Source organism: Rhinatrema bivittatum, chromosome 6, assembly GCF_901001135.1.
Source record: "Rhinatrema bivittatum chromosome 6, aRhiBiv1.1, whole genome shotgun sequence".
Lineage (NCBI taxonomy): Eukaryota > Metazoa > Chordata > Amphibia > Gymnophiona > Rhinatrematidae > Rhinatrema > Rhinatrema bivittatum.
Window position 1 is genome coordinate 37,587,980 of NC_042620.1, and position 27,602 is coordinate 37,615,581.

At 43.7% G+C, this 27,602-nt stretch overlaps 1 protein-coding gene across 1 annotated transcript in view; it reads left to right on the top strand.

Moving 5' to 3' along the window:
- LMLN (leishmanolysin like peptidase) overlaps positions 1 to 27,602 on the top strand; it is a 174,568-nt gene that overhangs the window by 13,145 nt on the left and 133,821 nt on the right. The window contains exons 2-4 of the mRNA XM_029605290.1: positions 7,568 to 7,665; positions 7,752 to 7,782; positions 16,883 to 16,965. Of these exons, the coding sequence (XP_029461150.1) occupies positions 7,568 to 7,665; positions 7,752 to 7,782; positions 16,883 to 16,965 (212 nt within the window). The remainder of the gene's footprint in view (positions 1 to 7,567; positions 7,666 to 7,751; positions 7,783 to 16,882; positions 16,966 to 27,602) is intronic.

Below are 27,602 nucleotides of genomic sequence, written 5' to 3' on the forward strand. Positions count from 1 at the left end.
TTACTAAGCAGACCCAGTGAAAATATTCTAATATATTGACTTCTACTGAAACAGACAGATCTCCATTATTTTACATAGAAACTGGTGTTTTAAAAAAATTCTGTATCGGGAGAATGAATTCTTGTGCAGCTGGGTATGGTGGTAATATAACTGATGGGTAAGTTTAAACGTGAGGAGAATGGACATTTACCTTGTTGCCGCTGTTTGAACCCGAGGGTAAGAGATTGTTGCCCAAACGGAGCCTGAATCCATCTACAGCTGCATTTTTTCCTGTTGAACGCCGGAGGGGCGTGTACTAGGGGCGAACCCGGAAGTCCTGCCTATTTAAGAGAACTTACAGCGGCGCGCAGTCGACGCCGGCGCGCGCTCAAGGGGCGCACGGTTGAGCAGGGCTTTGCCGGGCTTCGCCGGGATTCGCCAAGTCAGTCTCGTTGGAAATATTTCTTATTCCTTGGATTGGTTACGGACACAGACCCCTGGTACTATGGACTCCCCCAGGTAGGATTGAATTTAATCTATTCTCCTCACGACCCCTAAAGTGGACTCTTCATTAAATATATATACATCGAACCACCAACACAAGTTTGTCCTCGACTAGATTTCTGGCTGTTACTGTTTGAAATGCCACACACTAAAAGGAAGGCGAAATTAAAGCCTTCAAGTGATGCGGCTGATACAGTTACTGGACAAAAAACTGTGCTGGATTGGTTAGACCCTTTAAATACCCCGTTAGGGCAGGCCGCTGGAGGGATAGCACTAGAACGGAGTGCTACCTCCCTGGTCACTGAAATATCATTGAGCCCAGGGGCGCCGGCTCCTCCATCCCCACCTGGGAGAGGGGAGGGACTCTCCCCAGTAAACCTGAGTGGTCTATCAGAGGAAAATGTGAGCTCTGCGGATCTTAGAGTGGAATTGGAAAAACAAATTGAGAAATTACCCTGAACAGAAACAACAGGATGAAATATTAATGGGAACATCGGAAAACTTCACACAAATGCCAAAGGAATTCAGTACACCAAGAAATGTTGACTCTTCTAGTAGCAATAAAGACAATATTGAAGTGATAATTAAAATGGATACTGTACCAAAAAAACCTGTAAATGTAACATTGGAGAGCTTATGGAATTACATGGAAAAGTTAGATGTTTCAATAAATAAACTGACGGAAGTAGCTATAAAAACTTCTAATTCACTAGTTCAACACACAACAGAATTGGGAAAACAAAAAGAAGAAATGAATGTTTTGGATAAAAGGATACTTCAGGTTGAAAAAATTCAATGTCATCAGATGGTAAAGGAGAATGAAGTAGATTTAAGATTGGAAAATTTAGAAAATACAGTTAGATCTTTAAATTTAAGAATTAATAATTTTCCACTGATAAGAAAAATGGATCCCATTGAGCTGTTTAGGAGTTACCTAAGTCAAGTTTTAAAAATACCTGAGAAATGTATGCCAGTAATCGTAAAAGCTTTTTATCTGGGAGTAAGGAAGAAAGAATCTGATTTGGAACATTTAGCAAAAAATGGTAAAGGGATAGAAGTTGGGGAAAATTCTATAGATTTATCAGACCTCCTACAAAAATCTCAGGAGGATATTTTTATTTATTTATTTATTTTATTTATTGGTTTTTATATACCGCCGCTCATCAGAGATATCACGTCGGTGTACATAGAACAAAATCCGCAATTGCGTTTTACATAAAACAGTAAGAAAAACAACTGAGAAAACTTTGAATTAAAAACAAGGGAAACCCTTTTAGTGCAATTTGCTTTTGCTACAGATAGGGACAATATAATGAGATCCTTATAATAGATCTATAACTTTTTACGGCCAAAAGGTGTGGGTTTTCCCAGATCTTATTAAAAACACTCAAATCCGTAGGAGGAATTTCCTACAATATAGGAAAATAGTGCAAGAAAAAGGGGGGAATTTTATATTGAAGTATCCCTGTAAATGTGTCATTAAATTGGAAGGGAAAACTTATGTATTCCATGATCCACAGGGTCTCAAAGATCTCCTCTTGATCAATGACCGGCAAGATAAAACTAGGTCTTAGATAGATGTATATTTTCATTTTTTGTTCTTTTTATCCTTACTTACCGTTCAAATGTTATGAAGTGTCCACTTTATTTCCTTAATGTATCTTGAATGAAAATAGTTGGTCTTCAAGGTAAAGTTGTTTCAAGAAAATGTTACTTGATATGTATTCAACTTTGGCATTTAAGATATTTTTGCAAATGTAAGTTTGTTTATTGTATTAATGTTGAAAGCAATAAATAAAGAATTAAAAAAAACAAAACACCTACTAGAGCTGGCTTCATACCTGCTTTCTCTGTTCAACAGGGATGGAGAACACAAGTCATCACTAGTCATCTGGGAGATGCCTTTATTTCTTTAATACTCAAGAAGGGAAGGGATGCAGAGGACTGCAGCTTATACAGACCCATTTTGCTGTTAAACTCGGACTTGAAATTACTTGGCAAGATCCTTCAGATCCAGCCAGAGGCAATTTTGTCTTCCTTAATACCCATGGAGGAAACAGAAGAATAGATGCCAGATGTCTTTGAAAGTATTTATTGTAGTGGAGACGTGTTTTTATAAAAAGCCCAACTCAGCTGAGTTTCACCACACATTTAGTGGCTGCATCAGGGGCTCTGATTAATGAGTTTGGACCTAGTATGGTCTTAAACCAATCTTACTGGTAATACATAAATTCTTGATAAAACATACGTAATTGTAGCATATCGTTTAAGCTGCAGTCGGATGTGCTCTCTCCACTTATTACAAACAGGTTTTTGGAAAATGGCGGCCATTCATGTCAAACACTAGGAGACTTCAGTATTCTACATTTGGTAAAAGGACAGGGTAAAATGCGATTGGTAGTATCCCTTGATGCAGAAAAAGCCTTTGACAGGCTGTCTTGGCCATTTTTATTTGCAGTGCTGCATAATGCAGAGATACCAGACCATTTTATCACATGAATTCAGGCCATGTACACCAAGCCTCGAGCATGACTGTTAATAAACTGGGTTCAATCACCTTCTGATAATATCACTAGAAGTACCCATCAGGGCTGCCCCTTATCCTCGTCGTTGTTCAACATGGCCATTGAGCCCCTCGCAGCAGACATTTGGGGGATCAGCGCATCAGAGGTTTGCAAGTGAGAAGGCGCAAACATAATATATCCTTATACATAGACGATGTCCTAATATATTTGACTGACCTGCAAAGCTCTGGAGCTGCATTGACTGGTTTATTATAGAAATTTGGGGCCCTAGCAGGATACAAAGTTAATTGGGAGAAATCTGAAACTTTTCTTATAGGGTCTAAAGTCTCTATTATTGATTGCCTTACTGAGTTTAAAGTGCTGCGAGATGGATTTAAATACCTCAGGGATTATGTACCCAAGAATCATAAAGATCTTTACTCCTAATAATTTTGAAAATCTTATTGTTAAAATCAAACAAGACCTTTCAGCCTGAGAAGATTATCCTATCTCCTGGGCAGGTTGAATCAATTTACTGAAGATGAGCATTCTGCCTAAACTGTTCCATTTTAGTATATTCCTTGCAATATCCCCTTGCGCATGTTTGACGTTATGTACAGTGCAATGTCCAAACTTATTTAGCATAACAAACGAGCGAGAATACGGCTGAGTCAGCTCTGGCTGCCGAAGAAACAGGGCGGTATGGCTCTTCCTAACCTAAAGATATATTATTGAGCAGCATAGTTGATGTGCCTTAAATCGTGGTTTGGGCACAAGGATGAATCTTCGCTTGCAATGGAAAAAAAAAATACAATTGGATATTGCAGACTTAACAATGCTGCCATTCTGCAACTACTGCACCCATGCGGAGGCGAGTGACTCGGACTAGCCCCATCCTGGCTGACATTGTTGGAGTATGGAATCAGGTGCTGAGATTCTTGAATTTAGACAGTGAAGATATCTCATTGCTGGCACCTATATACAGGGATTCCTTTATTTCAGGATACACTTTCTTACCTGTTTTTCAGGGATTGAAGGGACAGGGGATTGATGTCTCTTGCAGATGTGGGAGGATGGGACTTTCTGTACTTCTGCTTTACTCAGTGGGGAATTTGATCTGCCTGTAGACAGTCATGCCCACTACTTGCAACTGAGACATGCTTTGGCCAATGCATTTGACCTTACAGTGCCTTTGCATTTCCTTAATGGAATGGAAAGTTATCTTGGCAACCCCGATGCCTGGGCTAAATGTATATTACACCTCAATTAAGGATGTTGGGTAGATGGGAGGGGTCCATGATCTCTGTTAGATTCAGAGGATTAGTTATCCAGCTACTGCTTGCAGCTCGACTCGCCACAGCCATGTTCTGGAAATGAAATACTTGCACAAAGTATGGGTGTTGACTAACATCAAGCAATTGAGATAAACTGCTTCCTTTTTAGAGTGTAAGTATAAATATTCTTGGAATGCTTATCATCAACATTGTAGAACTAATGGAAATGTATAGTCTGTGGGACGGTCTGTTTGATGAAGATACCTTTTGTATAAATTTCTATAACAAAATTGGTGGTATTTGCTGGGCATATCTTTGAATGTTTTCTTACTCTTTTGCATGGCTTGAAAAATGTATAAATAAAGAGTTTATAAAAATAATTCTAGTGATGCTAGTATGCTTATTCTTGATGTTGAGATTTTACATTGTATACATTGTATACAATAGGACATTTTAAAAACATTTAGTTACATTTCTTTTAAATAATTTAAAAGCCAGATTAAAATACAATCCCTTATTTTAACTTGGGCTGGGAGGCAAAGGTAAGTTAAATGACTTGTAATATCCTAAGTCCTAGATTATTTTGCCTCCCCTTCTAATCAGAGCCCCTGGTTTCTCAGAGGAGAAAGAGTGGGTGAATGGAGATGTTAGGAGGAATGAAATGATGGAGTGGTGTGGTGAAGGATGGATGGGTTACAGGAACAACAGTGAAAGACTGGAGTGAGAGAATGGAGGCACAATGCTGAGGGGGAGATGGAGAGGAGTGAGGCGGGATAAAAGGAAAGACTAGGAGAATTGAAGCAGTCAAGAGGAAGACCTGCCTTTTAGAAGGAAGAAACAAGCTCCGGTGCGAGAGTGAGTGAGCAGAGCGATAAAGAAGAGAGGTTTGTAGGAACTGGGTATATTTTGGGGAATGGGGGGTCTTTTCCGAAAGGTTGAGCTCCACCTTAGCCAGAGTGAAACCAGGCTGCTGGCAATATCCTTTAAAAATGAGTTAGAAGAGTTTACAAAATATAGCAGATTGGCTGGGTTTAAAATCAAATAAAATTTAATGAGGACCAGTGCAAAGTGATACATATAGAGAAGAGTAATCCAAATTATAGCTGCACAATGCAAAATTCCATGTTAGGAGTTACATTTCAGGAGAAGAATCTAGGCAGTGTCATTGATAATGCGTTAAAATCAGGGGTGGCTCAAGGCAATCTGCTGCCTGAGGCAAGGGATGAGATGGCACCTCTCGCCCCCTCCCCCATAGGCTCACTCTCTGGTACCCACACTCAGGCACCCTCGCACATGCTCTCTCTCACACCCCCAGGCTTGCAATCTCTCACATACACACGCCCCGCCCTCTGCACACACTTGCTCTCTCTGGGGCCTTGATCTTTGCTGTGCGGCCTGCTGGGGCCTTGATCTTTGCTGCAAGTGGAACAAGCTCTGCTTGTGGCATGCCGGGTTCTCCTCCATCTTTACCATTTTTTACGCAGAATTCTGTGCAGAAAATGGCAGCGATGGAGAAGTCCCTGGCTGCGGGTGGGGAGGAATTCTGCGTGGGTCCTTAGTTTTGGTGGCAGGGTGAGGCGGCTGCCAGTGGAGTTTTCGGTGAGGGGGGGGGGGGGGCAGTTTTTGCCGCTTCCAAAGTTTTCTGCCTGAAGTGGCCACCTCAATCTGCCTCATTATAGAACCGCCCCAGTTGAATTCTTTGCTGTGTGCAGCAGCTGCCAAGAAAGCAAATAGAATGTGAGGGATTATTAGGAAAGGAATGGAGAATAAACAGAGAATATCATAATGCCTCTGTAGCGCTCCAAGGTGTGACATCATCTTGAATATTGTGTACATTTCTGGTCACCACATCTCAAAAAAGATATAGCAGAATTAGAAAAGGTATAGAGAAGGGCAACCAAAATCATAAATGGGATGGAAGAATTCCTTCATAAGGAAAGCCTAAAGAGCTTTGGACTCTTCAGCTCGGCTTAGGGGAGATGTTATACAGGTCTATAAAATAATGAATTGAATGGAACGAGTAAACATTAATTGGTTGTTTACTCTTTCAAAGAATATAAAGACTAAGGGATACAAAATGAAGTTACTGTGTAATACTTTAAAAACTAGTAGGAGAAAATATTTTTTTATTCAATGCATAATGAAGCTCTGGAATTCATTGCCAGAGGATGTGGTGAAAGCTGTTTAAAAAAAAGATTTGGACAAGTTACTGGAGGAAAAGTCCATAAACAGTTAATGTGAACTTGAGGAAATCCATTGCTTATCCTTAGGATAAGCAGCATAGAATCTATCTACCCCTTGGGAATCTGCCAATTATTTGTGACTTGGATTGGCCTGTTGGAAACAGGATCTTGGGCTTAATGGACCTTTAGTCTGACTCAGTATGACAAGTCTTATGTTCTTAAAGGATAAAAAGTTTTTTTATAAAAAAGTGAGAAAACAAAAATTGACTCTGAGAAACATAGCAGTTTGGAGAAATTTTATATCATGGGAGCATTTTTTTTCAATGATTTTCCATTAAAAAAAAAAAATTTGTGCCTATAAAGTTACACGCAGATATATTGAAATGGCCCACTGAATTTTGAAAAGCGTGTAACAGAATTTTCTAACCCTATGGGGGCATGGAACACCCCTTTTAAGACTGAAGAATGAGTGGGGTGAGGCCACTCATTTTTCAATCTAATACCTCTGCTCTGCAGTCTGCTACTTCTTCTGTCCTGCTGGTGCTCCTGAGTGACTGCAGGCAGAGCTATCACACAACAGCATGGGCCTCCAGAAGCAGAGGACCTGGGGTGATCATCCCGATATTCTCCTCCATCCCTTTCCCCAAGGACAGCCTAGCTTGCTATAGTAACTGTGCATGAGCTGCTAAAGAAAACTGGGATTAGTACGGTATACAATAATTCAACACTTGAGCTTTAATTATGCTCAGAAACACGAAATTACACATTATTAAGAATATCTTACTTTTTCTAAAAATGTATACAATACATTTCTGCTGTTACAGATTGATGTTGACCTTAATGCATGTAAATAAGACATTTTCAGTGAAATTATAAAGGTTCTTAACTTCTAATGATAGTGTTTTTGATTTGGGAGAGAGTGATCAGTGTGATCTTTTTCTTAAACCTTCAAAATAATGGTAGCAGTGCTCTGAACCCTATTTGGGGAAAGAAAATGAAAGTATGACCTTAAAAATGACAGTCCTCTGCAGTCATTCTCAGTATGATGTCAAGCAAGTATTAAATATCTGTAAAATGACTTTCAAAAGTGTCTAATGCCTATTATTTTTCTTTCATTAACTAGGTAGTCTACAAAGTTCATCTTAAGTCAAACCGACTTTTCAAGAGAAATGCTGACCAACAATTAAGAGTGAAGATTGTTTATGATACAAGTGTTGAAAAGTATGCACAACATATTTATGGCAGTATTTTATGATAGAAAAAAAATCTATATTTCTTCTGAAATAATTTATTTCCTCTCTTTCTAGTTTATTACCAGAAAAAAGAAAACTTGTAAAGGTATGTAAAAAAACATGTTGATTTATCTTTATGACAAGGAGGAAAAACTGTCAGGACCATTGGTTTAATAGAAAGGAGAAGCTTGCAGTGTTTGTCACTTCCTGCTTGTGACGTGCATGTTAGATCAATCTTAATACAAGATTTTTCAGCCATTTTTCTTATCCATTCTGACATTTATGACTTTGGTTTTAGGTAACTGCATCTATGCAGTCTTTTTTTTTTTTTTTGCTTTTCCTTTCTGTTTCTGTGCAACTGTTCTTTCTAGTTCTAATTGGCTTTTTCCTGTCTTTATACATCACCATATGTGATCTGTTCAAAAGAACATAACTATCATACTGGGTCAGACCAAGAGTCCAAGCCTAGTATCCTGTTTCCAAGAGTTGCTAATCCAGGTCACAAGTACCTGGCAATCATTTACTGCATGGTAGTTTCATGTTCTATTTATCCAGCACTGTCAGACTTAATTGCTTATGATGGATTGACAAAGGATCTAATGCTTGGTGCCTTATGGCCTTATCTCTCTTTTTTTGCTCTGGTTTGCCCAATGAACATTGGAGGTTCTTGTGACTTTCTGGGGCTGAGGTTACAATTGAAAACTCTTCAGGGAAATTATTTTGTCTTTTCCATATAGAAACATATATAGAAATGACGGCAGAAGAAGACAAAACGGCCCATCCAGTCTGCCCAGCAAGTTTCACACTTTGTTTTTCTCATACTTATCTGTTACTCTTGGCTCTTAGTAATCTTTTTTATTCTATTTCCCTTCCACCCCCGCCATTAATGTAGAGAGCAGTGTTGGAACTGCATCTAAGTGAAATAGCTTAATTAGTTAGGGGTATTAACCACCGCAATAAGCAAGCTATACCCATGCTTATCTGTTTATCCAGACTATGTAATTCAGTCCTTGTTGATTGTTGCCTGAATATAGATCCACTTTTATTCATTCCCCCTGCCGTTGAAGCAGAGAGCTATGCTGGCTTTGCATTGAAAGTGAAGTATCAGTCTTGCTCCCCTGCCGTTGAAGCAGAGAGCTATGCCCTCCCAGACATCATACCTGGGCAACATTAGGTAACTCTCACAGGCCTAAAGGATCACCTTCTCTTAGGCATATCCTGAGTGCCACTTATTGACTAGCAGGGGCTGCCATGGTAATTGCCGTTGTCTTCCCTTCCTCTTTGAGCCCTTCCTCTTTGACCCTTCCTCTTTGAGCCCCACCTCCGGAATATTTCAAAACCTAGCTCACCCTTATGGTAGTTCTACAGCCCAAGCTATACTGTATGGTCAGACCCAGCTAGAGTTTTGTCACTAGAATGACCTATAGTGCCTTGATCCGATGGAGCTCAGCATGGAAAACTTTTGTCAAAGTTTCTAGAAACTTTGACTGGCAGACTGAGCATGCTCAGTCTGCTGCTATCTGCGTGTCCACACGAGGTCCTCCTTCAGTCTCTTCTTTTCCGTGGAGTAGTAGCATCATGGTTGTGGAGCTCCAAATTCTCAAAAGTGTTTTTTGTCTCTTTCGGGGGTTTTTTTCTGCGTCTGGTCCCTCTTCACATTCGGTTCCTCCATTCGGTAGGTACCCTTGGCTTTTTGCCTTTGTTATTCGCGGTTGGTTCCTGACTCCCGCACCTTGGTGCTTGTCTGTCATCGACCATGTGCCAACCTCTCTTTTTGATGGCGTTGTCAGGTTTTCGACTGTGCCCCCAGTACCCACAGACCATGTCCATCAGGGATCCGCATGAGGTGTGTATCCTCGCGTGACGTACAGGGGTGTCATTTGTGTAACCAAATGACCCCCAAAGGGCAACATGCGCACCTGGATAAAATGGAGAAGCTCTTCAGCACTCCAAAACCCTCCATTTCGACTTCGGTATCCTCCACGTCCAAGGACTGCGGGGAACCATTCCCTTCTCTTCCCTTGGCGATCCACTCTCCAGTACCCCTAAGTACAGGGGAGGGGGAGATCGATCCTCGGTGGTTTCTCCCCTCTCCCTAACCTTGGGGTTATCTTCCTCCTCGGCGCCAGGGAAAGACCGGGCCGAGTGCCGAAAATCCAGGAAGCATCAACACCAGTCATCGTCTCACCACGGTGCCAGTTCCAGAGCAGCATTGGCAGCTGCCGAGCTGCCATCGAAGCAGCACCAGCCACCGGAGGCCCCATCCTCTGGTGCCCCCAGTAGCCCAAGACATTCCTCATCGGCAACGGTGCTGCCTGCTGTCTCCTAGTGATCCTTCCGAGGATGTGCTGGCGATGCCTAATCTCCCTCCATCAGTCCTTACAGGAGGAGTTGGACTGCAGGGTGCAATCGGCGGTGCTCAAAGCGCTACAGAACATTGAGCTGCCGGCGCCACCAGCCCCCATATCGGTGTCTGAGCCTCTGCCTTCGAAGCTCGTACCCCTGCTGGAGTGTCTGGACATCCTTCTTGGCACCCTACCGACACAGCTGGTGCCCGAGAGGCCTCCGATGCATCCTCGTCCACCAATGCCCTCCATTGGAGTGAGCCCGATTCCCGGGTCCTCCAAGGAGGAATGAGGCCTTGGGGACCGGGCCCATGCCCGCAGTTCCCGGGCCACCGCTGGTTCCTCTCGGCATACTGCAGCCGATGCCCCCCTTGATGCCCGGGTGTACATCGATGCTGCTGGTGCCCACACAGCCTTCAGTGCCCTTGGGACCCAGGCCTACCATCCCCTTCGGTCCTCGGCGTCTGAGTCCTAGTGAGGAGGAGGGTCCCTATGACCCGTGGGGCAATGACTCCTCACTCGTTCTCTGATGACCCTCTCTCGGAGCCTTCCCCTCCGGAGGAATGGCTTTGATCTCCGCCCGAAGACCTGTCATTTGCCAGCTTTGTAATGGCCATGGCAGAGGGCATCCCCTTCCAACTCCTATCGGAGGAGGATACCCGTTACAAGATGCTGGAGGTCCTCCAGTTCATTGAAGCTTCAAAGGAGATCGTGGCGGTGCCAGTCCATGACATCTTTAAAGGGGCTCCTCCTCCATATGTGGGAACACCTGGTGTAGGTTTCCCTGGTAAACAGGAAGGCTGATGCGACTTATCTGGTTCAACAGGCCGTGGACTTTGAACAGTGGCACCTACCCCACCAGTTGGCGGTGGTGGAGTCTGCGCTTAAAAAGGCCAGACACTCCCGGACCTACGCTTCTGCCCCTCTGGGGCAGGAACACAGGGAGCTCGATGGCATAGGGAGGAAAATGTTCCAGGGGGCTATGCTGGTTGCCCATATTATGGCCTACTAGCTATACATGACCCAATACAATTGCAACCTGTGGAAGCAGGACCAAGAATTTGCGGAGTGCCTTCCCCAGCAACAGCAGGAGTCCCTCGCAACCATTGCCATGCTGGGGCTTGAGGCGGGTAGACATGATCAGGTCTACCTATTATGCTTTTGAGACCGCAGCCCACCTAGCTGCTGGAGGCATTGGTGCCAAACGGCTGGCTTGGCTCCGGGTCTCCGGTCTCCGACCAGAGTTTCAGGACAGGCTTGCAGACCTCTCCTGTACAGGCGAGAACCTGTTTGGGGATAAGGTGAAAGAGGTCATGGCGCAGCTGAAAGATCAGCTTGAGACTCTTCAGCAACTCTCCACCAGCCCCTTTGAAGGCCCTTCTCCGCCAGGAAGTCCTCCAGGCTGGGTTCTCGCAAGCCTTTCTACCAGCCGAGGAAGTACTTTCCTCCTGTTGCCCATGGCTGCCCACCTCGGTCCAGCCCTAGAGGTCGTGGCCGGCAGCAGCGAGTTCCGAGGGTCCAACCAGCCCCCCCAACAGGCCCCGTTGGCTGACTTTTGACTGACGGTGAGGGGGCATGAGCCAAACGCCAGTTCCTCTGGCGGTTGAACCCCCAGTCGGTGGCTGACTTCTTTGCTTCACCTGCCGTTGGGAAGTGATCACTTCGGACCATTGGGTCCTCTCCATTGTCCTCCAGGGCTACCACCTGAACTTCAGCAGGCTCCCAGAGACCACTCCCCCATGTCCATCGTGGGGTACGCCCACCCATCAGGTTGTCCTCCAATCGGAACTTTCCACCCTTCTAACAGCAGATGTGGTAGAACCGGTCCCCTGTGAGCAGTGGGGCCACGGCTTCTACTCAAGGTACTTCCTCATTCCGAAGAGGAATGGTGGCTTACACCCCATCCTCGACCTCAGGGCATTAAACCAATTTCTCATAAGAGAAATGTTCAGAATGGTCTCTCTGGGCACACTGATCCTGCTCCTCCGAAGAGGAGACTTGCTCTGTTCCCTCAACTTAAAGGAGGCTTACGCCCATATTACAATTGTCCCCAACCACAGGAAGTACCTTCGCTTTCTGGTGGGGATGGCACATTTTCAGTACAAAGTGCTGCCCTTTGGGCTGGCTTCAACCCTCCGTGTCTTCACGAAATGCTTGGCGGTGGTAGCTGCCTACCTCAGGCATTGCTCAGTCCATGTCTTTCCATACCTGGACGATTGGCTGATCTGGAGTGACTCCCATTCCGGGGCCCTGAGTGCACTGGCCTTGACGATTTAGACCTTACAGATATTGGGGTTCGTTATCAACTTCCCCAAGTCACATCTCAGTCCGTCTCCATGGCTAGACTTTATTGGCGCCAGTTGGATACAGCACAAGCAAAAGCTTTTCTCTGGCCTCCCTGACTCGCAACAGAAAGAGGGTGCCGGCCCGTCTGCTGTGCAGTCTGCTAGGCCATATAGTGGCCTCGGTCCATGTGACCCCCTTGGCCCACCTCCACATGAGGGACCCTTAGGGGGCCTAGCGGTTTCAGTGGCGGCAGGCATCCCAGAGTCTGGAGGTGCCAGTGACGGTCACAGACCCTCTTCGCCTCTCCCTGACCTGGTGGGGAATCCTGCCCAATTTGGAAGCTGGGCTCCCATTTCAGCTCATGCCATCCCAGATGATCCTCACCTCAGAGGTGGGGGCCCACACGGACGGCTTGCATACCCAGGGTTTTTGGACTGCGGCCAAGGCCCGCTGCCAGATAAACTTCCTGGAGCTGCGAGCAATTCAGTATGGCTTGTAGGCCTTCTAGGACAGGCTGTCCTCCATGGTCGTCCTCATCAGAACGGACAACCAGGTGGAGAATGGGGTACATCAACAAGCAGGGTGGCACGGGCTCTTTCCCTCTCTGTCAGGAAGCGATACAGGTCTGGAATTGGGCCCTTTCCAGAGGGATGTATCTACAGGCCACCTACCTGCCTGAGCACGCTGGCAGACCACCTCAGCCGGTCCTTTCAGCCACACGAGTGGTCCCTGAACCCGGCAGTGGCAGCTGACTTATTTTGTCACTGGGGCATGCCGGACATGGACCTGTTCACCTCTCCCCACAATCACAAGGTGAGCATGTTCTGCTCCCTGATTCTGGGAAAGGACCATTCAGCCTGCAATGCATTCTCCCTCCACTGGGTACAAGGTCTTCTGTACACGTACCCCCCTATCCCGCTCCTCTCGAGGACTCTGACGAAACTGCAAGAGGACGGGGGGGGGGGAACGACCATGATCCTAGTGGTTTCCTCTGCTTCAGGACCTGTCCGTGAGCGCACCAGTTCCGCTAGAGATGGCTCTCGACCTCCTATCGCAGAACTAGGGCACCCTGTACCAACCGAACCTCTGGGACCTGACCCTCACAGCGTGGATGTTTAGTGCATGATCCTTCAGTCCTTACAGCCCTTGGATGGTATCTCTAGAGTCTTGATTGAATCCCGGAAACCTTCCACCCAGAAATCTTACAGCTCAAAGTGGAAGCGTTTTTCCACCTGGTGCGGCGGCCATGGTCTGGACCCTTTCTTCTTCCCTGCCTGCTAGATTATCTTTGGCACCTGTCTGAGTCTGGCCTCCAAATCAGCTCGGTCCGAGTACACCTCAGTGCCTACCACCAGGGTGTTGCTGGAGCGCCCATTTCATTCCAGCCACTGGTCGGGCGTTTCGTGCGGAGCCTGGTTCAACTGAAGCCCCTGCTTCGCCCGCCAGTGACTCCGTGGGATCTCAATGTTGTCCTGGCGAGGCTCATGCCGCATCCATTCAAGCCTCTCAAATCCTGTGACCTGAAGTTTCTGACCTGGAAAGTTATGTTCCTGGTGGCAATTACTTCCACTTGCAGGGTCAGTGAGATCCAGGCCCTGGTTACGTACGCTCCCTACATGAAATTCTTTCATGATTGTGTGGTGCTGCGCACGCATCCAAAATTTCTGCTGAAGGTGGTGACTGCCTTCCACATCCACCAGGTGTTCTCCTAGGACAGCAGGATGTTAGTCCTCAGGAATCCCGCCTGCCTCCCCATGACGTTGGTTTCTTGTGTTATTTTTCTCGCTTATATTTTTGCTATGTTATGAGACTGAAGGGGGACCTCGCATTGTCGCGTGGATAGCAGCAGGCTGAGCATGCTCAGTTTGCCAGTCAAAGTTTCTATAAACTTTGACAGACGTTTTCCGTGCCGGGCTCCATTGGATGATGTCACCCCCATATGTGAGGACTAACATCCTGCTGTACTAGGAGAACACCTGTTACATGTAATCAACTGCGCTTTCTGTGGATCCTCCTAAAAGTATCATTGCAATACAAAGTAGGAGGAACTACAGAAAATAGAATTGTGCTAAAAATAAAAAAGCCTTTGAAAAAAAATTCTACAAATATACACGGTCCAGACTGTGCCGGTGATGGGAGAAAATAGATGCTCGTATTGTGTCTGTTTTCCTAACCCACACTGACAGCCACGTCTCTTGGGCAGCCGATGACGAGGAGGTGCTAGGTACACACAATTTCCCCTAGTGCCTCCTTTTTAACGCAGCAGCTCATTGGCCTATTGCATCTTGCGCCCGGGAGAGATGGATGGGCGTGCGTTAGGAAAGCAGGTGCTCAGTCATGAGCGTCCATTTTTCACGTGCCAATATTGCATCAGCCTCAATATGTGTAAAAGGGTTTGCATGCATATAAAAGGCTTATGGAGTACAAATGAGTGCATGAGGTGTAAATGAATGAGGGAATAAAACACTGGAGTATAATAAGAAGTGATATGCATATTAGGTAGATATTAGGATAGGCCAGAGCAGTTTTTATAAGATTAGCGTCCTGATCCCCAGCAGGGAACATGGCACTAGCTATTTAGCAGCAGCTTTTGCACTGCAAACTTGTAAGTCTATATTTAAAATTAGTACAAGGTTGTTAAACCTTTTTGGAGGGTGTTAGGTGATGAAGTAAAAGAATCTAGCATGCCTCTTTCTTCCTAGGCGTAAAACATTTGTAAATGTCAGTCACTTCTTTAGGAAGTAATGGGAGCTGCATGGATGTAGCAACTCTCTGATCTGGACTTAGCAGCCTCAGGGAGGAGTAAATATATTTGCATCTCATGCCTGATGGATGCAAATAAAAGGTGCAGATGTATATGGTAAGTGGGTAGTCATGTCATGTCTTTTGAGTGGTGACAAGGGGGTTAGTGGAAGATCTATGATGACTTCTCATTCTTTGTGCTCCAAATACCTTTTTTTTTGGAGACAATGACAAATCTTTCTCTTTTTTTTTTTTTTTTATTGAATATATCCAGAATATTTGCTTTTTTGTATATTTACCCTCTGGTCGGAGGGAAATGAAGGGACTATATATCTGAGCAGGAGATGTGGGTGGGCATTACTGGTAGGCCAGTGTTTCATAACCAGTGTGCCATGGCAGACTGGTGTGCCTTCCGAATTGGCCAGGTGTGCCTCGGAAAAGTCACCACTGCCTGATGCTCAGATCCAGGGCTCGCTTTGTTTGTTTATTTATTTATTTAAAAAATATTTGTATACCGCCTATACAATGGGTATTAGGTCTAATCTGTTCTCAGTGCCTTACGAGACACCAGTGCTGGCTCTTAAATGTATAGGCGTGTCTTTCTGAGAATGTGTAATCATGCATGCCTCTTCTTCCTAGATATAGTATGAGCCCCAGAGTGGAATAATTAATGAGCTGTTACTCTGTGCAGTGTGTGTGCTACACAAATTGGGTATCTCTTATCTTCCCTATCTTGGAGTCCTTCCAGCCTCTGTCTTATCCCCAGTGAGATGGGAAGAGCATGTACTGAGCACTGGACATGACAGAATGTTAGAAGCAGCAACAATTAAGGAGCTCTAGCAGCCACATACAGCAGCCAAGGCAACTAATTTAGCTGGCTGCTCACCCCACACTGACTTCTTCCTTCTCCTGTAAAGGGTGCATGGGGATAACTTGCACAGAACGGCAATTAGTATCCTTAACCAGAAGGCATAGGTGATTACTACTGTTAACCAATTAGCCTTGATGTTTTAGACACAACTGCATCATTGCTTTTCACTTTGATGATGGGGCGGTAAAAAAAATGGGTATTGGATTCTGAAGACAGCTAACACTGGGCCCCATTTTTTACGGTCTGAGGTACTAATACGTTGACAGATCACACTTCTGTAGCCAAGGCCAAAAGCAAAGAACAATAAGGCGGCATTGTCTGAATTATCAGGAAGGCTGCTCACCATGTAAAAATGTTGCAGTAATTTTGTTATGGGTTTGACAGTTCTTTGGTCTTGCTTATAAGTATACTATTCTTAACATAAGGCGTATGGATAACCTGTATGAAGTGGCAATTGGGCAGTTGCTGCCATGGGAAGCTTACTTGGCAGACCAAATGGACCATTTAGTCTTTTTCTGCTGACAATATTAGGTATGTTACTAAGTTAATTATATATAGAGGGAGCTGGTACATCATGTCCCTTGATTTTAAAATTTGGAAGACAGGCTAGTAGGACTTCCAGTGCTTTCCCTGCTCTTCTTTTGCCCATATTTATATGTGTATTTAGCTTCCGTCTTATCTTGAACTACCAATAAAGAGTTACATTCAGGTATGATAACTATTTGAGTCCTCTCTGTCTGCATTGGCCTTTCCTTAGAGGTTGGTGTGCCACACGTTTTTGATAATGTAAGTGTGCCTTTGACTTGAAAAGGTTGGGAAACACTGTGGTAGGTGGTATGAAAATGTATTAAATACATAAATATATATATCTATACTGTCATGTTCTCTGTTTCTATGAAAAGATTGTGGTTGAAGCAAGCCTATAGTTTCCAAATTAAATTTCTTCTTTCTGCTTTTCTTAGAACAAACTTTTCCCACAAGCTGTTTCTTATTTGCAGAAGACCTTTCAAGTTCGCAAACCCACCGGTCCGATTCTGCTAAGCAGGTACAGTACTTAAAGATTCCATAAATACTATATCTCTTTGCACTGAAGGTTTTGTTTGCATTTTAAATATTGTTATGTGCTAAACATGCTTATGGCGCTTCTCCACAGTCACAAGAATACTACTTAGATTTTGTAGAAAGTATAATTTTTTATTGAGCAATATAAGTATTTTTGGGAGTTGCTGGATGCCAGTTCTCTGACAAACTGGCCAACCAGTATCTCGTCTGTATACATGAACTGATCCTTTCCCATCAATAGCAGGGCTAAATTAGCCTTGCTGTCTGGGAGAGCGTTGCGATCCCGAGTAGGCGGAGTTTTGACTCTGTGCGTCTGCGCGGTAGTGTTCCCACACAGTTCCCTCACCTCTTCAGTTTATTTTTTTCTGCGAGTCGTTCACCTGCGGGGTTTTTTTCCTCTAGCTGCTTTTTCCTGACAGGAAATTTTTTCGTCATTTTTTTGCGTTTTTTCTCAGGATTTCTCTTCCAGATGGCTCCGAAGCCCTCTGGGTTTAAATATTGTCAATGTGGCAAAATTATGTCCATCACGGATGGACATAATTATTGCTACATCTGCTTAGGCCCGGACCACGACCAAAAGTCGTGTCGGGACTGCGGAAGGATGTCTCCACGAGCCCAGCGGCACCGGGCCGCAAGGATGGAAAGACTATGGACGAGCACTTCGGCCCCACCATCCTCTGTACATTCTTCGCCTGGACCAGCGAAGTCTGGTAAGGCCCACTTGAAGTGGGCGTCCTTGCTGGGACCAGCAGGATTGAAAAGAGCCGTCCCAAGTACCAGGCCAGGGTCTCACACACCCTCAAGGCTTCATAGTAAAGCTGGGGTTCCGGCAGCGGTACTTTGGCAAAAAGAACCGGGGAATGCGTCGTTAGAAACTGTGCCATCAGCATCGTTGAAAAGGAGGCACGACGCAACAAAAACAGACAACGCTAGAACGACGCACGGCGCATCTACGACGCATGACCATGACGACGCATCCTCGACACACCCTACGGCGCATCCACAGCGCATGACCAACCACACGGCACATCTACGGCGCACAGACCATTGCACGACGCACCTAAGGTACATGGTGCAAAAAGAATGCAGGTGGAGTCATCAGACCACAGTAGATCGGGCAAACATCATCATAAATTGCACCATACAGGTTCATCGAAGCATACGACAAAAGAGAATTCAGCAAGGAGAAGGCACTCTTAAGATTCACAAAGAATCTCCATAAGTTCTGACGTGGATATTGAAGGGCTATCTGCATCTGATTCTCCATCATCAGGTCATACTCCACTCAGTGAAAGTTCCTTTGCCAGTCTCTCATCCGTATCTAGAGCTAAGAGGCTCTCTCCTACTTTGCAAATTCCGTTATCAAAACGTATTCGCCCTTCTCCAATTATTCCTCCTCAGGACCAACAAAAAGGAAAATCGCCTGAGGACATTTTGCTTGCGGCAATTCCGACAAAAGCCCCAAAGCAAAGATTACATATTCCTCCACAAGGTACTATGACGAAAATCTCAGATATTCTCAGCTCTTTTTTTCCAAGAACTGGAAAAAGCTCAACAATTACCACCACAGGATTCCCCTAATGGTTCTCCTGCTTCGCCTTCATATGTTGAACCTTTGGAGCCGGACAAGGAACATACACCAATCCAACCACTTAGCCCAGGTTTTCCGGAATCAGTTCACTCTTTGAATTCTTCAACGGGAATGCCATCTGATCCTCCGGAAGGTCTAGCTGAGCCTTATTCTCCTCCGGAGGACTTAACTTATGCAAAATTCATTGAGAAAGTAGGCAGTCTTCTCCAGGTAGAAACCGGAAGAGTACCTGATCCTAGGGCTGGAAATGCTAAGGATCTTAAAAATATTTGAATCTCCTCCCGAGCCCACTGCTCTACCTCTACACTCCATGTTGGAAAACCTTCTATTCAAAATCTGGAAAACTCCATTCTCAACAACCGCTACTTCCAGAAAAATTGATATTAAGTATAAGATGCGTAATTCTACAATTTATGAGTCTGCCCAACTTCCCCATCAGTCTATTGTAGTCGAATCAGCCTTATCCAAAGCTAAGCGTATTAAGTTACATTCGAACGCACCACCGGGCCGAGAGAATAAATGTCTGGATGACTTTGGAAAGAAGGTGTACCACTCCTCCATGCTCACAAACCGAATACAACATCATCAGTTTTACACTACGCAGTACCTCTTTGAATCATTCCAAAAGCTGCGTCCACTCTGTCTATCAGAGGACAACACGCTTCCACAGTCTTTCTTGGATATTGAAGAAGGTCTCAGACATTTACTACAGTCCATTTACGAGTCATTCGAATCTTCGGCAAGAGCGTCAAGACAGATCGCTTGGCTCAGAGCCAGTGCAATCCGCCCTGATGTCCATGAGAAACTCGCCGATATTCCATGCACAGGAGACAATCTCTTTGGAGATAAATTTGGTGACACAGTCTCCCATTTGAAGGAACAAAGTGCAGCTGTACTTTCTCTTACAACACCGGCAGAGCCTCACAAATCTCAACATCGATTTTATCCTTACCGTCGTCGGTGGTATTCGAGACCATACAATAAACCATATTCCCAGTACAGACCTCAACCATATGTCCCACCGAGGAACACAGCTCCACCTGTTACTAGGGGTCGTGCCAGACAACAAAGGCAATTAAAGCAAACACCGGCCTCTCAACAAAAACAAGCTTCCTCTTTTTTTGAAATTATTACAGCCACCACCACTACCAGTATTCATAGGAGAATGCCTTCAAATTTTTCTCCACAAGGGAATCCATCATATTAGACCAGTGGGTACTAAACATTATAAAAAACGGTTACTCTCTAAACTTTCAATCCACTCCTCCTCTTCCTCAAATTCCTCCGAAGAAGATGATATAATCCCACTCCACATCCCTCACAGCAGAATTGAACAACCCACAAATTCAACAATCTATACAGATCATCCCTCTTCATCAACATCATCAGGGTTTGTATTCCCAATACTTCCTTATTCCAAAAAAGTCAGGAGGTCTACGTCCCATTCTGGATCTACGACTACTCAACAAACACACAGAGAGAGAGAAATTCAAAATGACTTCTCTCAAAAATATTCTACCGCTGATTCAGCCCAACGATTGGCTATGTTCCATCGACCTGAAGGATGCATATTCCCATATAATTCACCCGTCTTCGTGGCATTACCTATGTTTCCAAGTTCAGAATATACATTACCAATACAAGGTTCTCCCATTTGGCCTGTCTTCAGCCCCAAGAGTATTCACCAAATGTCTAGCAGTGGTGGTGGCTCACCTCAGGAAACTTTCGATCCAAATTTTTCCTTATCTGGACGACTGATTAATAGTAGCATCGGATCAGTTTATACTGAGAGATCATACATTACGCACGATCGAATGCCTTCAGAGGTTGGGATTTCTTATCAGTTTCGAGAAGTCTCACCTACAACCTACTCAACTACTTCAGTGCATAGGCGCTCTCATAAATACGGTGAAACAGAGAGTGTACCTTCCTCTAGACAGGATGCGGAACATGCAATCATTGGCCCACAGCCTTCTTTACAAAAACCGGGCATCAGCACGCCAGGTTCTCCAATTTCTGGGTCTTATTTATTTATTTATTTATTTATTTAACAGTTTTATATACCGACCTTCATAGTAAATAACCATATCGGATCGGTTTACAATTAACAAGAATAAAACTGGGGTAACTATTCAAGTAAACGAAAGATAAACAGTAGGTAGGAATGAGTCAAAGTTACAATCAACAGGGAAGAGAACTTGGAAGCTTGCAACAAGCTGGAAAGAAGATAAGGCAGGAAATAAATATGAAGTGATACCATAGGGCGTACGGGTTAAAGCTTAATGGTGCTTTAACCTGGGAGAGTCATATGGCAGCGACGAACTATGTGGTTCCTCACACCAGACTTCACATGCGCCGCGTACAATGGGGTTTAAAGACTCAGTGGTCTCAATTCATACAGCCACTCAGCTCCAGAATTCAAATTACGAACGCAATGAAAGAGGCCATTCAATAGTGGCTCCTTCCCAAAAACCTTTCATCGGGAGCCCCATTCCGTTTACCTCCTCATCAGATCGCTCTGACCACAGATGCCTCCAACAAAGGTTGGGGAGCCCATCTTGGCGACCTGAAAACTCAGGGTTTGTAGACCCCTCAGGAATCTACATACCAGATCAATCTGTTAGAACTGCGAGCCATTTGGATGGCACTTCAAACGTTCTCGGCACGGGGATCAAGCCTCATGGTATATATACCGACAACCAGGTAGCCATGTTTTACATAAACAAGGAAGGAGGGTCCGGTTCCTGGACTCTGTCCGGAAGCAACATAAATTCTACATTGGACAATAAAAGCCCAAGTATCAATTCAGGCAACTTATCTTCCAGGTCTGTACAATGTAACAGCAGATCGTCGCAGTCAGATTTTTCATCCGCACGAATGGACCTTAAATCTAGAGGTGGCAGAAAACATCTTCAAACAGTGGGGGTTTTCCATAATAGATCTCTTTGCTACAGAAGCCAACAGACAAGTCAAGACCTTTTGCTCAATTTATCCCAGCAGTCAGAGGCTTGCTTCCGATGCTTTTCTCATTCCATGGACACCAGGCTTGATGTATGCCTACCCTCCGATTCCACTCATATCTCGAACACTTCAGAAATGCATCCAGGACATGTCAGACATGATTTTAATCGCCCCGGCGTGGCCGAGACAGCCTTGGTTATGCGTACCTCATGAGACTCTCCATTCATCCACCAATAACGCTACAAAATCTTCCTCATCTTCTGACACAGGAAGGGGGCTCTTTACTTCACCCCATGAATCAATCCCTTCATCTCACAGCATGGAGATTGAAAGGCAAATACTAAATCCCTTAGGTTTATCTTCTCAATAAGAATATCCTTCAAGGAGAATATCTTTCTCCTTGAAGGATATTCTTATTGCTTCAAGGAAACCTTCAACCAGATGCAATTACAAGGGAAAGTGGCAGCGGTACTTGAACTGCTGTAGTCCAAAAAACATAAATCCCTTTTCATCCACTGCCACTCAACTACTACAATACCTGCACACACTTTACGAAGCAGGATTAGCCACCACTTCGGTACGAGTTCATATTAGTGCTATAGCAGCTTTTCATGAACCTTTTAATAACCTTCCAATTTCTAACCATCCGTTAATTTCCAGATTCATGAAGGGACTAAACCTCCAATTCCATGGGATTTAAATGTAGTACTGGAACAACTAATGCTTCCACCTTTCGAACCATTAGACTCTAGCCACATCAAATATATGACCTGGAAGACAATCTTTCTCATTGCCATTACTTCTGCAAGGAGGGTCAGCGAACTACAAGCCTTGGTTCACTACTCCCCTTATCTTGAATTCTACCATGACAAGGTGACAATTTGTCCTCATCCTTCCTTTCTGCCTAAGATGGTAACATTTTTTCATCTTAATCAAACCATAACTCTACCTATTTTTATGCCAAAACCACATAATAATGAACGTGAAAAACTTTTACACACGTTGGACTGTAAGAAAGCATTGGCTTACAATAAGAACAGGACTCAATCAACTTCGAGGCCTTCTCAACTGTTCCTTTCCTTTAACCCGAATGATCCTGGACAACCAGTCTCAAAAAGGACCATAGCCAGTTGGTTATTGCAATGCATATTTTTTTGCTACAATAAACGTTCCATTAAACTATTCACAAAGCCTCATGCATACCAAATCCGCGCCACTGCAGCATCGGTTGCCCACTTGAACAAAGTTCCCTTAATTGATATCTGCAAAGCAGCAACATGGTTGTCCATTCATACCTTCACATCGCATTATTGCCTCCAACAACAAACGACCTCTGATGCAGCACTAGGCACAGCAGTCTTATCATCACTCAAAAAGATATGAGACCGTCTACCACTTCAGGGGTTGCTGTCCAAACCTCCAAAGAAAAATATACATGGACACAACCCGGGAGCTTGGGACTCCCAGACAGCATGGCTAATTCAGCCCTGCTATCGATGGGGAAAAAGCAAGTTTGCTTACCGTAAACGGTGTTTCCGTAGATATTTATTTATTTATTTAAAAGCTTTTCTATTCCGTCGCTCAGTGGTGTACCATCACAACGGTTTACATATAGGCACGAAATAGGTTTGGTTGGTTTCTAAGTTATCCATAGGGTGCCAATATTATACGGTTACATAGATCAATAATATATTCTAAATGATAAGTGGATTGGGGTTACTATTTGTCTGATTAATGAGATAATCATATGAGAATACTGTTTAATTTAATATTTAATTATGACTAAAATAATAAAATAATGGGTTCAGTTTTTTTACAGGTGACATTCGCCTGAATATTTTGTTGTTATTCAGCGTCCTCACTGTGAAATGCTTTTTTGTAGAGCCAGGTTTTTAGGCTTTTTTTGAAAAGTTTCAGTTCTTTCATCAGTCTTAGCTCAAGTGGTAATGTGTTCCATAGCAATGGCCCTGCTAAGGATAGTGCTCTCTCTCTCTAACTTGTGTCAACTTTGCTGTTTTGACTGAGGGTATGGTTAGTAGTGCTTTATTGGCAGACCTGAGATTTCTTTGGGGGACATGCAGACGTAGTGCAGTGTTTAGCCAGTCAGCATTTTCGTCATTTATTAGTTTATGAATTGTGCATAGTGTTTTGTATTGCACTCTTTGTTCTATTGGGAGCCAGTGTAAATCCGCAAGTGTTTGGGTGATATGATCTTTCCTGCCTTTTCCAGTAAGTATTCTGGCAGCTGAGTTTTGTAGTATTTGTAGTGGTCTGATTGTGGTATATGGTAATCCTAGGAAAAGTGTGTTACAGTAGTCCGTGCTAGCAAATATTAGTGCTTGTAGTACTGTACGAAAGTGCTTTTGAGTTAGTAAGGGTTTTAGTCTCCTAAGGACCATTAGTTTGGCGTAGCCTTCTCTTACTTTTAATGATATGTGTTGCTTAAGGCTAAGTTCCATGTCTATAATTACCCCTAAGTTTTTAGCCTTATCCGTTAACTCCACTGTTTTATTATTTTTAAGTTTGATGGGATTTTGAATTTTTACAATGTTTTTTCGTTCAAGGTGTATAAATTCAGTTTTTTCTATGTTAATTACTAGTTCCACTTGGTTTAATAGTTGTTTTATTATGTCTAGATACAACATTGCAAAATTCAGTGTTTTCTCACTGGATGAATTAGCCATGCGTTCCCTCCCTCCTCCCTAGACAGTCACAAAGAGACATACATATCTTCCTAACTTACCTCTCGCTTGGCTACAAAGAAACTGAAGAGGTGAGGGAACTGCGCGGGAACACTACCGTGCAGACGCACAGAGTCAAAACTCCGTGCTCAGCTGAGGAAACTCCGCCTACTTGGGATCGCGACGCTCTCCCAGACAGCATGGCTAATTCATCCTGCTATCTACGAAACACCATTTGCGGTAAGCAAACTTGCTTTTCTTTTATAGATAAAATACAATACAGTACTAGGTCAGAAATTCTTAAGTTGCGTGACCACCTGGAGTATCATTTACATAGGTTGTCATGTCAACAGCATTATAAACTATCCCTAAATTACCCTGACCAGTTCTCCAAGTTGGGGCCCATTTAAAACACTCTTTAGATAATCCTTTGTTCTGTTAAAATCTTGCTGCTCAGGGCAATCTTAGGTTTCCCCTGTAATCGACATTCTAGCCTGAGGTACTGACTGTTGCCTTCTGCTCTTGTGACCCTATAATTAGGCATCCCAAATTGACGCCAGCTTCAAATGCTGTCCAGATATCCTTGGAATTCCTCCAGGTCAGACTCATTAGGGCATTTAAAGTTCACATAGCTAGAAAGGCTAAGATAGCAGAGGATTCTGTGTCAGTTGCCATCTCCATGTTGGTCTCAAGCTTAGGCACACATATCAATACGAAAGTATCAGATAAAGTTTCTACTGATTCATAAGAATAATGGCCAGAAAACATGATTCCGACCTTTGTACAAATTATTGGTCCTTGTGTTGTTAGAGGATATGGTGAAAGCTGTTAGTGTAGCTATGTTTAAAAAAAAAAAAGTTTGGACAAGTTCCTGGAGGAAAAGTCCCTGAACCATTATCAAGATGGACTTGAGGAAATCCACTGCTTATCCCTGAGATAAGCAGCATGGAATCTATCAATCTTTTGGGATCCTTCCAGGTACTTGTGACCTGGTTTGGCCACTGTTGGAAACAGGGCATTCAGCTAGATGGACCTTTGGTCTGACCCAGTATGGCAAATCTTATGTTCTCTCAGAATAACACTGGACTTGAGCAGTTTTTTGTTTTTTTTAAATTGTGGTTAAACTTGATGGGATACTTCTATCATCTTGCTAATATGATACAAAAATGAGGTATAACTTCCATAACTCACCAATTGGGCTTCTGTTAATAACTGCAGTTCCTGAGCAGCCCCCAGATCAGTCTAGATGAATGATTTTGTTCCCCTACCAGCAGATTGAGATAGAGAAGAAATGTTTTACTGAGACTGTTACTTAAGTCTGTGATTCTAAAGCAAAAAGAGGAACCCGAATGTGATACACACTTATCAAATTATATAAAACCACACCTCTGTTGTCTGAAGAGCAGAATGAGAAGCTGGCAACTCCTATTTCTTTGATGGAAATTCAGAATGCTATTATGGTGCTGCCTGGGGGGGGAAGGTTTTCAGATTGAGTTTTATAAGAAGTATTTCCAAGAGGTGGTTCCCTTTCTCTTTTCATTATTCTAAAAAGCTGGTGAATCCCCTGTGGTATTGCATGATATGACAGACGCCACCATTACTTTTATTCCAAAAAAAGGTAAACATGTTCTGGATTATGGCTTTTACTGGCCTATTTCTCTGTTAAATTCTGAATTAAAGATTTTTGGGAAGGTGTTGCAGCAGCATCTGGAGGTGGTTCTGCCTAGTGTGGTTCATAGTGATCAGACCAGATTTTTTAGGGGTAGGGTTTCAACAACAAATACTAGGCGCTTGTTTAATGTATTGCATATGGTCAAGTGTGGAGGAAGGCCAGCTCTTGTTATGTCTCTAGACGTTGAAAAAGCTTTTGATAGGATAGACTGGTCTTTCTTGTTTCAAACTCTTGCGCATGTTGGGACACCGACTCAATTTCTCTCGTGGATCCGTGCTATGTATCATCATCCCAGGGTGTGCATTTTGATTAATGGTTCGTTAACAGTTTTTTTTTTCCTATTGCTAGAGGTACTCACGGGGTTGTCCCTTGTCCCCCTTGCTTTTTGACATTGCTATCAAACCCCTGGCTGCTGTCATTAGTCGAAATGAGGGAATTAGTGGGATTAGATTGGGTGTAGGGAGCAAAAGATTCTCCTCTATGCAGATGATGTTTTGATTTACTTGTCTGCACCCTCTGTGTCGGGACTAATACTTTTTAGTCTCTTAACAAAATACGGAGTTCTCTCTGGTTACAAAATTAATATAGACAAATCAGAGATTTTCCTCATTGATATCGAATGCTGATTCCGCAGTGTTTAGCCAACTTTCGCATTGTGCCGGATGGCTTTCAATATTTAGGAGTATATTTTCCTTGTGATTTCCGGAATTTGTTTGCTTTGAATTTTCGGGACCTTATTGGAGACGAAAAGAAGAAAATCCAATCTTGTAATGACATGCCAGCTTCCTGGGTGGGCAGAATTAATCTACTTAAGATGACTATCCTACCTAGCCTGCTGTATCATTTTCAGCATGTCCCATGTGATATTCCTAATCAAGTCTTTGCGGATATACATGGTTTGATGGCAAGTTTATCTGGAATTATAAACCTGCTTGGATCTGGTAAAGTCCACTATGGTTGAACAAGCAACAACATGGAATGGCCTTGCCAAATCTCTGAATTTACTACTGGACTGAGAGGTTGGTGTATTTGCAGACTTGAATTTGTGGCCTGGACACATCTTTGGTTGCGCTAGAATGGGAGCAGGCTGATGATATGCTGGCTGTTATCTTTTTTGCCACGGGACTCTCCCATATGTCACAAAGTTTGTCTGGGAAGTCCTATCTTGGCTCAAACCTTGCGGGTTTGGTATCAAGTCTCTTGGTTTCTTCGGCTGGATAGGGAAGAGATTTCACCTATCTCTCCCTTGTACTGTAATTCTTTTTTGTCTAGTTGTACTTTTTCTCCAGTTTTTAAAGCATGGCAGGAGCAAGGAATGATTTCTCTAGTGCATTTGTGGAATGAAGAGGAGGGGAAAGGAGTGGCATCCTTTTCCACTATGGTTGAGGATTTTGACATTGATATAAATTTGGAGGCCCAATATATGCAGCTGTGTCTAGCTTTGCATGGACGTACTGACCTGGCTAGTCCTCTTAGGCCATTGAATGGAATGGAATTATTTTTGTGTGATCCTAAGGTATGATGGCGAGGTGTTACTCTTATTTATCGTGGTATTTTGTGTAATAAGTATGGTACGAGGACCTCTTCTAATCTCATTGACGCCTGGAATGCTGAACTTGATGTGGTATTAAATAACAGGGATTGGAAAACTATTTGGATCTCTGCCCATTATGTCTCAATTTGTGCAAAATGGGTCTCCCTAGTGATATAGCTGT